General features: G+C 28.6%; 1 protein-coding gene across 1 annotated transcript; it reads left to right on the top strand.

Annotated features, from left to right (window-relative positions):
* Positions 1 to 13469: 13469 nt before the first annotated feature.
* On the top strand, positions 13470 to 15379 carry LOC112728686 (protein PROTON GRADIENT REGULATION 5, chloroplastic). The gene is made up of 2 exons (XM_025778928.2): positions 13470 to 14147; positions 15056 to 15379. Exons 1-2 carry the CDS (start codon positions 13878 to 13880, stop codon positions 15158 to 15160), a joined length of 375 nt encoding a protein of 124 aa, XP_025634713.1. The 5' UTR covers positions 13470 to 13877; the 3' UTR covers positions 15161 to 15379.
* The last annotated feature ends 988 nt before the right edge of the window (positions 15380 to 16367 follow it).

Genomic DNA, 16367 nt, shown 5'->3' with positions numbered 1-16367 from the left:
ACAAGCACAAGCAGAAACAGAACGAGAAATAACAACAGCAATGAATCAACAATGAATCAACAATGTAATCAAGCAGGAGCAGGACAACAACAATAATAATGAATCAACAATGAATCAATAACCCTGAATTTTAATATGGCTTTTTTCTTTAGAATTGCTGAATCTGTGACTGGGACTTCCCTTCATTCAAGTTTCATGATCAACCATCTCTGGTTCCCACTTTGGGTTCTTCTCTGCACTTGGCTCAACGGTGGCAGAAGCATCCCCTAGCTCAAACCGCGACGACGCCTTTCTCTCTACTTGCGTTCTCATTTTTCCTCTCCTCAGTAGCAACGACAACGGCAGCAGCCCCTCGCCGGCGTCATCCTCCTCTCTTTCCTTTTCTTCATCCCATCTCTTTATTTCTCCTTTCGATCCTCTTTCTCTCTTCTGTTTTGTCTTATGTGCGTGGGGTGGGGGGTATATGTAAGAGAGTGAATGTTAGTGGGTTTAATTTGGGAAAATGGGGTTAGTAGGGTATGGTTTGGAAAAAAGAGGAGTAAGAGTATTTGAGCTTTGAGGGATTTTACACTCATCTATCATGAGATCCATGGTGCATGTAATAAGGTCCTTGAAATGGAAGTTTATTGGTTGCCTCCCTTCAATTTCTGAATCTATTCTAGTTTGTCAAGCCTGGAAGCTGAGACTATAAGGGGCTTTAAACTCCTGAACTCCCAAATGTTAAGGTATATTTTTAGTAATGAATTCACCATCTTTTTTCTAAGTAAATAAGGGAAGCTTCATTGATCTGGATTTAGTCATTAATATGGTTTATACCTTGTTGTCGTGGCTTTGTCACCAGCCACATTTTGTGGTTTCATCAACTTCCATGTACTTAGCATTTATTATCTACTATTAACAAGTTATTAAAATAGAGTTGTTGATTTTGCACCTTTGGTTCAGTTATTTTGAATTCAAATTTGTGGGGGAATATTAGATTCTTTTTCTTATTATTTTATTTTATTTTTTATGCTTTCATTTCATATATATATCATGGCAGATCAGTTCGGTAATGGCAAATGTTCCATCAATCACGTTCTTTCTAACGAGTGGTTTTTGTTGGTATTAGATCTATTTAATTGAATTTGGATGACAATATTATTTAAATGTGTAATAGATTTGTAATAAATTAATAATAATAAACCTCATCAGCAAATTAAATTTGTGGTTAAATTATAAGTTGAACTAATAATAATAGTTCCAATCTACAATTATTAAATCTCGTGATAGATTCCGTAAAACAAGTTATATTTTTAAGACAATGATTTTACTATTATTGCATTCAGCTTAGCTTATCCACTAACTATTGATATGAAGTCATGATATTAACTGAAAAAATTAGTTCCTAAATTAAACTTTAATAGTATATATTAGCAGCCGCCTAACTATCCCATTATTTGTCACACATGGTAAGTTCACAACTATTTCTTAATTTTTCTATGACTATTATTTTTCAATCTCATATCATATAATCAATATTTTTTTAATAGATGCTGCTAGCTATATCATGGACATTTGAGATAGTCATGGCGGCTCCAAAAATAATTTGATTAATTGTTGAGAGGATGAAATTAAAATAATCAAGGTTTATTAACGTGTTAGTTTAATTAATTTATTTGATCATATAATGGTTAACTCAATTAGATATAAAACTATTTACTCATCTAAAAATATAAAAATATACAAAACTAGTTATAATTAATTAAGAAGTCCAAAGACAAGTAACGGAAATTCTGAAAAATCTCTCTACCTATATGAGAAGTCATATATGCTTTTCAACAAACCTAAGCCTTTGATATTGCTTAACCTTGCACCACCGCTGCTTTAATTTTATGTTGAATCTTTATTGTTTCCCTCAAGTTCTAAAAGTAGACAGCTTCAAGTTTTGTTTGTGAAATTATTGAATGAGAGATAAAGGTGATTAAACTGAATAAACTCTATTATGTCTATTAAAAAAATGCTATATAACAATAACAACAACAATAATATTTGGAGATGAGATATTTCTTACTGCAAAACAAAACTTATAATTCTAAAATAATGCACACCACAACTGAGAGAAGCTATTGTCAGAAACAAGCATGGTGAATAAAAGTATATATTAAAATTCTAGTTGAAAATAAGTGGAAAATAATCATAAAAATAATACTAAATTGGCATAATATAATAGAATAATTTTATACTATATATTGAGATATTTGAAAATTTGCATATTTTATTGAAAAATAAAATCTAAACGTATTGATAAAATCCAATAAAAAATCAATATGAACTAATACAAGTTATACTAAGACATTGTCAAATCAGATCAATATGTATATTAATTAAAATATGATTACTTTTTAATAATATGATTGTCTCTGCTCCAGTGTGCCCATCTTTTTCTCCATTTTCTTTTTTATCATTGGAAACATTTATTTATTTTTTAATGTTTTTTGGACTGAGTATGTTTTATTTATTAAAAAGGTGCTACGTTAGGCCATGTTATTTGGATCCAGATGAAATTTAGGATTTTGTTTACTCTTTGATAGTTTGTGATAAGTCTTAATATTCTTAAATTTTGGATCTTGTCCATTCCATTTACAGCCCAAGTGTTTTCATTTCTTTACTTCATTTTTCTCCACTAGTTTGGGCCTTTGGGCTTTGGTCCCAACACACCATTTTTTTCATAGAAGTCAATATAATAGACTCCACTAATATATAGGCTTCCAAATACCAGGATTAGGGTTTTTTACCTACCACACTCCGCCTCTGAACTGGCCCTGTCTAGCTGATGCTCTCAAAAAACCCTAACTTCTCAGTTCTCAAACCTTCCAAAATGGAGTACATAAGGCTTCCAAATACCAAAAAGAGAGAAAAATATTGAGTAAAAAAAACCATTGATTGATGTTCAGAGTGCAGATTCCAAATTGTACGGAAATTACCGATAGTGACCTCAGACAAATATATATTGGTGCCATTTACCGTAAAGATGCATCTTTACAGATTTTTGTCTTTTATGGCAAAAAAGCGTCTCACTAAAAAGTGTTGCTTAAAGAAAAAGTGTTACCCTTAATTGTTAACTTGGCTCTGATACCAATTTTTACCATTTCTATCCAATTTTTTACTAGTCCTTGATGTATATTGTGACTTCATTTTTATAGTTTTCAATCTTGTTTTAGTTTATAATATTCTTTTTTGCATGGATTATTGTATATAAATTCTTTTATCTGTTTGTCTTTTTCTTTAATATAATTTCTCAAATCCTCAAAAACTTCTTTTATTTCTACACTTTCTGTTGTTTCTAAATACCTTCTTAATTTTTCGACTTCATTCTCCATTTTTTCTTTCAACAGTTTTAATTCTTTTAAGTCATAATATGGTTTTTCAGGCATTATAAATTTTTTAAATTTAATTCCAACTTGTTTATATTTTATTCTTATTTCTATCCTTTTTATTATAAGGTCATCAATTTCGATCTGAAGGTTATTTAATTCCCTTTTATACTCTTTTATTTTACTTTTTAATTTTTCCGCCCTTTTTCTTTTTATTTTATTTTCTGGTTTTTCAATCTTTTTATGCTTCATTATTTATTTTAAAATTTCTGCAAATTCTATCATCGATTCATCACTATTTTCTAGAGATTCTATTAATTTTTCTAGCTCTTCAACTTCTCTTTTTAACTTGTCATAGATTATTTTTAGAGTTTCAAATGCTCTTTGATTTATTTCAGAAAACTGTAAATAATTCAAACGATTTTCTCTTTCAAAGAGCTCTTGTTTCTTGTCTTGATAAGTTACATATATTTCTTCTTTATTTATTGTCATAATTTAGTGTTTAGGGTTTCATTTAATTTTTCGACCTTTTTTGTTAATTCTTTTATTTCAGAATTTTCTTCTTTAATCTTTAACTTAGATAAACTTAAAGGGCTATTAATTTTAGATTCTCTTATTTGAAAATTCGATGAAAATAATTTTTCTGATGGTTCTTTTAATAATAGAACTGGGTTTTCAATAGCTTTATATTTTGGTATTTCTGTTTTTACAATTTTCTGAAATAATTCATCGACATAAATTCTTTCTCTGTTTTTAAATATTATACTATGATGGCTATTTATTAAAGCATAATTTATTGCATATGTAATTGAAAATGGTTCATCATCTTGTTCCATTAGATTCTTTCTGTGAAATTTATAAGCCAAACTTATAGATCTTCCAAGATTTTCAGTTGATAAAGGTATAGCATATCCAAGATGGGCATTGAATTTAACATTTACGTTTGCCAAGTTTCCATGAACAATTCCAATTATTTGATCTATTGGGTCATCAGTAATTCTTTTGTCACAGATTGCTAAGCTTATTGGTGAATTAATTCCTTTCATATATGTAGATTTGATTAAGACTTGTATAGTACTAATATGAATCCATCCAATTTTAGATCTTTTTTGTTGATCCTTAATTTTTTCAATCTGTTTACTTAATTCTTCATCATTTATCAAAGCTATTTCAAGTTCTCCATTGGCGGATTTTATCTTTATAGGAGCTTCAAGTTGAATTTTTCCATAGTATATTATATTTTTTCTATTAAAAACTTCTTTTAAAAGGTTCTGTTTATTAAAATTTTCATTTGATTTGAGATTTAATTCTGTTTTTAGAACAGCCTGTTTTTCATTATCTAATAAAGCAGTTAATCTATAATAATCAGATTCTTCTGTTAATTCTAAACTTTCTAAATAATTCATAAATGAAAGACTAGGATGAAGATGTACCTTTCTGGAGAAAAACTTCCTTTATTTAGAATATTTTACATAAGGTGTTTTTATCTCCAGAGGGGAGATTGTAAATACTAACTCCAGAGGGGAGTTTAGAACTATTTTTCCTAAAGGAATTCTTCCTCAGACCATAGAATCGCCTCGGCAGCTTCCTTCTTGCTCTCCTAGCATGTGAGTACTCTTTGCCTCCTGCTTTCTATTTTCTGATGCCTTCTATAATTGCCTAAGCAACCTATTTATAATGGTTGGGTCTGATGGACAATTCCCATCCTTACCCTTCTTATGACGTCATTGCTTACGTCATTGTTTATTATCTTGCACCAGCTACATTGTTGGTGCTCTATGACCTAAGCGCTTACGTCACTATGCAATAATGTTGAGAGATGCTTCAGATGTGCTGTCTTCCTCTTTCATTATGTGACCTTCAGATGCGTTGTCTTCTTCCTCTATCATGTGGGTTGATTCCGTTTTATTATTGCTTTCTTCAGATAACTCTGAGACGCATAGCTGGCACTTGTGGTCTTCTCTGTCTTTTATCAAATAGCAGAGATTCCTCTTTATCCCTTCAGGGAGCTTTTCTAAGAGTCCAGATAAGTTGTAGAATGCTGATTCAAATTCCACTAAGAGTCTCATCTCTCTTCAATTTCATTTCTTTTACTAGACACAAGCAAAGTATTTCTGCTTTTATAATTAATTCTTGTGTGAGATTCCCTTGTTATCTTTTGAGTTCTTTCGAAGACCCTTGCTAGTGTGCTGGCTAGCCTTCCTTCATGACTGTAGATTGTTAAATCTTGAACTTGATCAATTGGTTGAAAATTTTCTGGGAAGACAGACATGAATATTACTTGGTGTGCTGGAACCAAGCATTTTTCTTCTTCATTAAAAATAGGTTGACTGTTCGTAAATTTTAGGGATATATCCCTTGGATTTACGTTGTCAATCATATTTTTAAATCTCTTCACTGCATCAACGAATCCTGCAGGAAACTCACTAATAATTTTTAGATCATTAAAAATTAAAATTGTATCAATTAATCCATACTGGAAAAACTGATAGGTGTCCGATGGGGATGCATCTGGAAATATAACCAGCTTTGTTAGCTGTTCTTTGGCAATAGGATAATAACCCAAAATTGCTCTTTTTTCTTCAGTCCAGTTCAGGACTATATTAAGGGTTTCTCTGAGATTTGATCTACAGACCCTTTTCTTTTCTTTGATTTCAGCCCTTGTAGGAATGTTTCTTATTATCCCTGTTCTCTGGGTTTGAATTGGAGCTTTATCTGCTCTTTTTAGGGTTTGCTCTGGATGAAGAGCTTCATATTCCCTGAAAGATTCATTTGCTTCTTCCAGTGTTAAAAACCCTCCTTTATGAATTATCCTTGATTGATGTGTAAATGGTGTTGCTTTTTCCCAGGCATCATATACTCCTTTCATGGGGCCATTATAAATTACATAATATTTTTTATCTTGGGTAGATTTTTTGATAATTTCAGCAATTGTTTTATTTTCTGGAATTTTTTCTTCACCTGATTTGTCCACCACGCTTAGCTGGCTGAGCTCTGATGGTTTTGGTTGTTGTGTTGATTTTATTGCTTCGATGGCCTTCTTGAGGGATTGGATCTGTGTCCTTATTTGCTGACAATGCTTGCATTTTTCGAGTTCTTGTTCGTATTTCTGAATTTCTTGATCTAATGCATTGTAGACGAACTCCATTCTCTTGTTAATGTATCTGCAATAACATTTTTGTCACCTTTAATATATTCAATTTTTATTGGATATTGTAACAAAAATAATTGCCATCTTACCAATCGTCCATGATTATAATCAACTTTTAAATTATATCGTATGAAACCTGTTAGGTAACTTGAATCTGTCCTTAATGTAAATTCTCTGGGTAGTAAATCAATTTTCCATTTCTAAAGAGATTTAATTGCTGCTAGAGTTTCCTTTTCATGAGTAGTATATCTCTGTTCTGTTGGAGTAAAAGTCCCTGAAATATACGTGTAAAGTAATTCCTTTAGGGAATATTTAGAATCTAGTGATTCTTTTTCTTGTTCCAAACTTTTTATAGCCTTCTTAGCTTTTAGACATCCTGACCAGGTTATGTCTGAAGCATCTGTTTCTATTATTAAGTAGTCATTTTCTTCTGGAATATAAAGTTCTGGAAGTTTTTCACATAATTCTTTAATCCTTTGAATTTGCATACTATCTTTTTCATCCCATTTCCATTCTTTTTTAGTACTTATTTTTGGAAATAAGCTTTTAGTGTATTCTGTTATATTTTTTAAAAATCCTTGATCAGAAATATAATTTATACACCCTAAAAATCTTTGTAATTGTTTTCTATCTTCTATTTTATTAGGAAATAAATTTACCTTTTCTAGGACATTTGGCTGTAGTTTTAGCCTTCCTTGAGTGGATAGAATTAATCCAAGAAACTCTATTTCTTGTTTTGTTATTCTTGCTTTCTTTTTGCTAAGAACTAATCCTTTATCTTTACATCTTTCTAAAACTATTAATAATTTTTGAAGATGATCTTCTTTATCCTGTTTTGTAAAAATTAGTATATCATTAATGTACACTAAAACAAATTCATTTAACTCTTTTAGATTTTCTTCCATAAATCTTTGATAAATACATGGGGCTTGTTTTAATCCGAATGGTAATACATTCCATTCATAGAGCAATACACTTGTTGATTCTTTTGTTGGGCAAGTAAAAGCAGTTAATTTCTTTGTTTCTTCGTCTAAACGAAGTTGCCAATATCCTGATTTTGCATCAAGAGATGAAAACCAAGTTGCTCCTTTGATTTTTTCTAAAATAGAATCTTTTCTTGGAAGTTTATGAGCATCACCAATAGTTGCTTCATTCATCTTCTTATAGTTAATAACCATTCTTCGTTTTCCCGTTTTAATTTCATTATTGTTTTCGACATAAAAGGCTGGAGCCGCATGAGGACTTTTACTTAATCTTATAATTCCTTTTTCCAAAAGATCTTTACATTCTAAGGAAAACTCTTCTCTATCTCTTGCGGAATAAGGAATTTTATTTGGAACATTTATCTCTTTTGTAGGATCTTTTAATTTAATACTTACTAATTCGTTATTTGTATTTTTAATATCTAAAGGATTTTCAGCACAGATTTCATCCAAAAATTCTTCTATCTTTATTTCAAGATTATTTTTTGGGATATTTATCTGAAAGTATAAATTTAAATAACATGTCTCTAATATAGAAAATATTTTAAATTTTAAGATCTTATCTATAGTAGTAGTTGGTATTTTTATACGTTTTGATTTTTGATTTATTGAAGAATCGTGTGGAGCTTTTAAAACTATATATGTTAATTCTTGAATGAATGGATGATATAACTTTAAAAAGTTATTTCCTATGATAAAATCCATTCCAGAATCTAACATATATATAGATGGAACAATGAACCTATAATTTTGAATAAAAATTTCAACCATCTCTGCTTTTTGGTCAATTTTATGTATTGATTTGTCAGCTATTCTAACTCTTAATGGTTTCTTTAATTTTTTCCAACCAAGTTTTATATTTGAACTAGCAAAACATTGTGTTGCTCCAGAATCTATAAAAGCATTTATAAACTTTTCTGTTATTTTTATAGTAATAAATGTGGCATTATTACTCAGTCTCTGAGTCTGTTTCCGAGACATATTCAAAAATATAGTCTAAGTTATCATCAGATTCCTCTAAAGGTTCCATGAAACAAGACTTAGCAATTTCTATTTGTTTAGTAAGATCCTTTTTATCCTTCTTTTTCAGGCACTCATTTGCATAGTGTCCTTCTTCTTTGCAATACCAACACTTGCAATTTTCTTTTTTATTTGGGCAATAGTTACTTTTTTGTCTTTTGTTTTTATTGTTATCTCTCCTTCTAAAATACCTCTTTTTTCTCCAGTTTGGATAGTATTTTCTTTTTCTAAATTGATATTTTCTTTTTCTTTGAAAATTTTTATTAAGACCATATTTTTGAGGTATCTCTTCATTATCCTGACAGCAAATTCTAATTATATTTGCAAATCTTTTTTGAGTTGCTTCTTGCATACACCGTTCTTTTATTTCCTCTCTTATTGCAGAGGTTGCCCCACCAAAATTATTTTCAATTGTTCCTCTATTTATTTCTCTTATAAATCTTCCCATTATAAACTCATTAGCAGGATATGGAAGTTTTGTTATATACATACTAAGATAATGATTTTTATCTTCTTCTTTTAATTTGTAATAATGTATTCTATATTCACATATATAAGACTCCACATTACATAAATCATATATCTAAATATTAGCTAAATGGTTTTTTGCTTCTTGATATTCTTTATTATAGACTTCTTGTTTATGATCTATAATATTTTTTCCAAAAAATTCTTTATATAGAATCATCATTATATATAATATCTTATCATAAGCTGTTGTTTTTGTTGCTAATTCTTCTATTATTTGGTTTTCTATTGATGTCATATAATCTCTTATAGTTCCTTTAGTATGAAACCCTATGTAATTCCAAATGTCTCTTCCAGACAATTCACTAAGTTTTGGGTTGGTAAAGGCTTCTAATAAAAAGGAATTTAACCAGTTTTCGAAAATTTCTTTTTCATTCTTTTTACAATCTAAATCGAGCATTCTATCTCATTCCATTTCCTGGATTTTAGGAACATATTTTGATGGTATTTTTGTATATTTTGAATCTTTATTTATAAATCCTTTTTTAAAAGCATAATTATCAAAACCTGTTCCCATTTAAATTGAGATTGATTATCCTTAGATGTTCCAGCTTCATTTTTTACTTGTATTGGAATTGCTGGTTCTTCGTCACTTGAATAATCTAGGATGTGTTCTTCATTTTCTATATTTTCAGGATTTAATTCTTCTTCTATTTGAAATCCCTGTTCCATAATATTATTTTCTTGAGCCATTTTTAATTGTTTAAAAAGCATTGTAACTTCTTCTAATTTTTCTTCAATATTCATAATTTTAGTGGTGGTTTTACTTTTAAATCTGTTATGTTGATTATATTTTGAAATTTTTCTTCTTTGGGATTCTCTTTTTCCTTATTTCTCTGAAATTTTATGGATACTAAAACTTCTTCAAGCATGTCTACTATAGAATTTAATTGTGGGTTAAAGGTATGATAAAGATGTGGTGAATCATTTCCATGGTAACATTTTTTAGAAATTCCGTGTAAAGAATAAGTTTTTTCAGGTTTTTGAAGTCCTTCAATAAAACTTATAGTAAAATAAAGATTTTGAGAGAAATCATTTTGTATTGATTTTAAGAATTCGGTGTCATTACAGTTAACATTAGTTAAAATCATTAATTTTTGATCTATTAATTTTGATAACTTAATTATTTCTTCTCTTAAATCTTCTAATTTACTTTTTTCCATTAAGTGACGCTTTTCTTTGTGAAGAGTTACGGTTTTAAATGAAAAGTGTGGCTTTAGAATGTGTGGTTTAGATTTTGCCACATAGACAAATCTTTAAATCTGTACATGAAAAGGTGAAAATTTTCATCGATAGGTAATTCCGTAATTATCGAAAGACCATAAAGCTCATCATTCATCTAGTCAATTTTAGTCACCACACAAATCAAACACTTCCCTTCTTTGCTCTTGTTTCTTTCTAAACCCAGAGAATATATTGCAACTGTGAACCCTTCTTCTCACATCCTTCACCTTTATTTTTTATGGTTCATTTTTTTAGATATGAGAAGCATGTGTGTTGTGCGTTATTGTGAAAAACGTAAATGCTAGACATGGATGTGGAAACAGCATTTTCTAAAATAAAAATGAAGAAATTGCACCATTCGATTTCTTTGCAAAAAAAAATTAAACTTACTAATTGGACATTCCGATTAATGTGAAAGAGAAAATTTAAATTTTGGTGGAAGAAATAGACCCTCCGATTTGTATTTAAAAGATGAAAAAAATTTAGAGTACACAAATCGGAGGATCCGAGTTGTGTACTCCAAATTTTTTTAATTTTTTAAACACAAATCGGATGGACCATCTTATTTGTGTACTCAAAAATCGGACGGTCCGATTTTTACTCCTAACACCACATTTGCGTAAAGCACCTATATACTCCATTGTTTCTTTCTTTTTTTGTTGTGATCTCATCTACTTCACTTGGGATCCAATCATAGCTGAAAAACTTTATGGTGGAGCTTACCTCTCTTTCTTTGTTGATGTTGTTTTGGAGAACCCGACTTCAATAATTGAAGAAGACGACTCTTTAACAACTTGTTTGAAAGGTTGCAAAATTGGAGAATCATAAGTGACTGTGATCTTCATTGTGGGTGATCCGTTGGCTATAATTCGGCTCAAATAAACCTATAAAAACTAAATCGGAGTACGTCATATTCGATAAAATCAAATACAACTTTATAAATATACAACTCTGAGTAATATTATACTTATCTTCTATTCCTATTAACTTGAGCGTTTGGAGTGCCTTTGTAGGTGTCCACCGCCGTCGTTCTTGGAGGAAGCCGACGCATAATCCACTGGTCTGAGGAGAGGCGAACTTGAACTTGCAACTCAACTATCTCTACCTTGGAATCGGCTATCCACGCAGAAACAGTGGGTATGGGCGAAATAGGAAAAACTACTCTTGCTCAACTGGTTTACAGTGATGTCTCCAAGTGGTGGAAAAATTTGACAAAGATTATGGATGTGTAGCTGAAAATTTCGACCCTGTTCATGTTACAAGGACAATAACAGCGGCACTAGATTCCTGTCCTTGTAGCATGGAAAATTTTAATTTTCTTCAATCTGATTTGAAGGAAAAGCTGATAGGAAATACATTCTTAGTTGTTTTGGATGATTGTCTGGAATAATTAACGAGACACATGGAAGGATTTTCTAAGACCTTTTCGGTATGGAAATTGATCCGTCGGTTGGTTATAATTTGACTCAAGTAAATCTAAAACTATAAATCAGAATAAATATGGTTAAAACTAAATACACACGTGCCATATCAGGAGTACGTGGAGAGTACGTGCTTTGCTCTCCTAACGGACTTATCCTATACAATCAAATAACTACGTGCCAATCTAGATGGGCACAGAAATCTCTCCGCAAATATCAGAATAACCTAATATATATTGAAGTATTTGTCTAGATAGTATTTTTTACTCTTGAAACAAATGTATTATTAATAACTTTTATATTATAAATGTATAATAAAATCTACTTTTGTCAACGACAATTTATAGTGTATATATATTAAAGTAATTTTTTTTAATATTATTAAATATCAATTGACTTTATAACTTAGATTTTTTTTTTTAAAATTTAAAGATCTATAAAAAAATTAATAAACCGATCATTTTATCTACCGTAAAATATATAAGAATGGAATAATATTGTAATAATAAGAATTAATGATAAATGGATACTATGACAGTTTTTTTTAGGAAATGTCTTAATAATGATATTAAATTTATTATTAATTAGAAGATAATGTTAGTAAAGGTATTAAATGAGGAAAAATAGTAAAAGAAAAAAATTTAAAATTCTATAAAAATTATCACTTGGCAAAAGAATTTATATAATAATAAAATAAGATATAAGAGATGTTATTTTTTAATTGTAAAAAAACATGTATATCAACTTTTAAATAGATAAAATAGATAAACTGTGTATTCAAAACCTTATATAATAAAAACTATATATGCTACAATCTAAGGTACTCAAAACTAAAACCTAGAATTTGTTAAATGAAATATTTAATGTAATTGTTTCCTTTAGATTCATTCTATTTGCAATTTTAAATAAATAGTTGCTGAAAGATTATTTCCTATTTTTTATTATTACATGGACTTGTTGGTTTGTACTCTTAGAATAAAAAAATTTATCTATTTATAATATATAAAAGTTGATACTAACTTTTTTTTTATAATGTGCTTAAGCCATCTTTTCTTTGTTAATAATATTACATAAGCAAATCTAATGACTTGGCAAGAAATGAAAATCAACCAATCACTATTTAGTAAAATATTAAAAAAAATTAAAACAAAAAATTCTTATCTATTATTATTCAATTGAAACATCAGGTACTAATTAAATGCAATAAACATACATTAAAAGTGTCATAATAATAATTATTATAAAAAATTTCAGTTATAAATATTCAAATTCTACAACTTATACATATTAAGACTCTTACTGCTCTTTATTTCTTAATCTCTCATACTAATTGTCAAAAATTTCTTAAATTTAATATAACATTTTTATATGTTTTTCATTCTTATTCATTCATTATTTTTATTATTTACAAACAAGAAAACGTTCGAAAGGACAAAATGTAGCAATTAATGCAAATAGAAAAATGAAAAAAAAAAAATAAAGATGCAGTTTTGTATAAGTCTAATATGAATAACCTGTGTTTTTTTTTTAAATAAATTCAAAATCTATTTATAATATGTTCTTTAAAATATTTTTTATATAACATTTATTAAAATACACTGTATAATATAAATAATCTACCTCTCCGCGCATTAGGTGGTCTCACTCTAGTATATAAAAAAGGGGTTAAATTTTTATCTTATCCTTTTACTTGTTTGTTTGTACTAAAAAACAAAAGAAGAAGATAAATAGATTTTCTAAGTTTTGTAAGGAAGATAGCAATAAATATATCTATTTTCCAAGTTTAACAAGTACTAACGAAAGGCCATTAGTTGGGTATTAAGATTTTCTCCAAAGAAATAGAAACCATAAAAGCTAATGTTAAACTCCACAAAGGACTGTATAGTTCATTTGTATTTGTTGTAAGACTTAAATAATGCAAGAAAACTAAATTTTTCAAGCCACCAATATGTGTGGCTCTTGTTGCTTTGATCACACCACAATCCAAAAATCTAAACCAATGGCTCTCCAACTTACACCCAAATATTCCCTCCTTCACAAACCCAACATTAGGTAGTAATAATAACAAGACATTACCGTATTTTCTGATTTCTCTCAATTTTCAAACCTCAAGGTTCTCAAACAAATAGCAACATCGTTTTTTTATTAGTTACATAAGAAGAAAAAATACACACACAAACACAAAGAGTGTAATCAAATGGCTACTTCAGTTTCTGCAACTGGGTGTGTTGGTTCATCGTTCTATGGAAGTTGGGGAAGTTCCATGGCAGGTGAAGAATATAGTATGCTGGCAAAATCGTCGCAAGTTCGATTTGGAAGGAAAAAAGGTTTGAGGATGCAACCAATGATGAAGAATGTGAATGAAGGGAAAGGAATCTTTGCTCCTATTGTGGTTGTCACACGCAACATCATTGGCAAGAAGCGTTTCAACCAACTTAGAGGCAAAGCCATTGCTTTACACTCTCAGGTCTAAATTCAACTCTCTTTACTTAATTGCATACATGTTTGTTTTTATTAGAATTAAAAAATCTTTATATTGTATCATTATTCGTTATGATAAAAACTAGCATTTAAAGAAATAAGTAGAACTTAAATATATCCCTAGAGAGTATTGGAGAAGGGATAATAGTCCAACACTAGATATAAATTCAATTAAAGAAAAATGAAAGGAGACTAACTCTAAGCTGTAAGTACAAGTGTACAACCATAAAGGTTTATGGTTAGAAGAGTGGTTAAATTAGAATCTTTGAATAGTAAATGAGTTTAAAAAATAGCAACATGTTTGGGAATAATAAGATAACTAATGGGTGGGACATAAAATTCCAGTTTACACTCATAACTAAATCATAGTTATTTAGAATACAATACGTTACAATATGAAAATGAATACACAATACACTATATGTAAAATATTTTGTGAAAAATATATATGATATTTTGGTAAGTAAATGAATTGGTATGGAGTAGCGGTCTACTCTAATTAGTAAATTTAAGGAGTAAAAAAAAAATAGTGAATTTTATGTAACTATAAATTAAACTCTATTTGATGTTGTTCAACTAATATGACTATGTGAGATTGCTTAAAAATCAATGGATTTGAAATAACTTTGAAAAATATTTAAAAAGTAACTTTAGTTTGAAGTTAACGGATCAAGTAGGATTTAAAACAATTGAATCTGAAGTTGTTTTCTTACCCTTAACTCTAGAGTATTTGTCCTGAAAAAATCTTAATCAAAATAGGCTCCAAGATTCTGTAATTTGAGAAGTATTAAGAATCTTGTTCCAGAAACTATTCTTAAAATTTGGTATTCTTAAGTATAAAATTAATGTGAATATATATGGCTTAATTGAGTATTATTGTTTTTGAAATACTAGGTAATTACTGAATTCTGCAAATCAATAGGAGCTGATGCAAAACAGAGACAGGGACTGATAAGGTTGGCCAAGAAGAATGGAGAATGGCTTGGATTTCTTGCATGAAATATTTAACAAATGTTTCATACATTTTGTAATTACCATGTGAGAAGTTAAAATTTCAATGTCCAAACTTGATGGCTTTTAATTTTGACAGTACAATGTAAACTAGGAACATATATCTTCTAGTTGTGATTTTTCATTTTTCGCTAATTTTTCTCTTATTTTGTTCTTTAAACATATATTAAAAAGAAATAAAAAGAATAAATAGGAATTGGATATCAATTGCGATCCAAGGAATAGTTCAATGCTACTATTACATAATATTCTTCACTTCTTTATTTTTTTCCTCTAAAATCATTTATTAAATATTAATTAATCTGCATAGACTACAAATTTTAATGATATGTGATTGTGAACCACTGATAATAATTTTATCGTATTTCAATTTTGTGTGGCCAGGATTAAAGGTATAAAATGACCAGTATGAATTAATACAACCACCTTAGTATCATTTTATTCATTTATAAAAAAAAAAAAAGTGTATGACTGTATGACCCCGTGATACAATATCACAAATTTATTTGTTAAGTTCCACGCCCTTAAAACCATGAGATTTATATAACTTTTTCTTAATTGACTTTTCACCAATTATAGAAAATATCATTTACAATATGCTATTAGCTATAATTTTCAGCAATGAAATATTTACCACCTTCAATAGTGATCAGTACTAAACTGTTGATTCAATTATTTAAAATTGAGTCATAATTGATAATTCCAAAATCAAACTAAATTATTCCAAAAAATTTTATTGACATCATAATAAATATTTAATTGGTAATTTAGTGCCAAATAAAATTATATATTCAAATACTACTTAAAACATTAATTTTTGTATTTTCATCTGCAGATATAGATTATAATTTTAATTTTTGTTATTATTACTGTTTGTATAAATCATTCTTTAATTTAATTTTTTTATTATAATAACATAAATTTAGTATTTGTTAGATGTACGGCAAAAATGTGCCATGCATATTTAACTGGAAAAAGACTAAAATTATTATAAAATATTTTTTATATAAAATCGAATTAATTTATTTTACAAAGATAAAGTTTAATTTCTTTGACCGATCTCTCAAGTAAAACAATTTTTTTTTTAAATATCTTCATATTTGCTTTATAAACTATGCAATATATAATGAATAATTTTATAGTTATTTGGGTTATATGAAAGCAAATTTGATTTAGTGCAATATTCAATACCACG

This window comes from Arachis hypogaea, chromosome 12, assembly GCF_003086295.3.
Source record: "Arachis hypogaea cultivar Tifrunner chromosome 12, arahy.Tifrunner.gnm2.J5K5, whole genome shotgun sequence".
Taxonomy (NCBI): domain Eukaryota; kingdom Viridiplantae; phylum Streptophyta; class Magnoliopsida; order Fabales; family Fabaceae; genus Arachis; species Arachis hypogaea.
The sequence above is the reverse complement of the archived record's forward strand: the minus strand, read 5'-3'. Positions and strand labels throughout refer to the sequence as shown.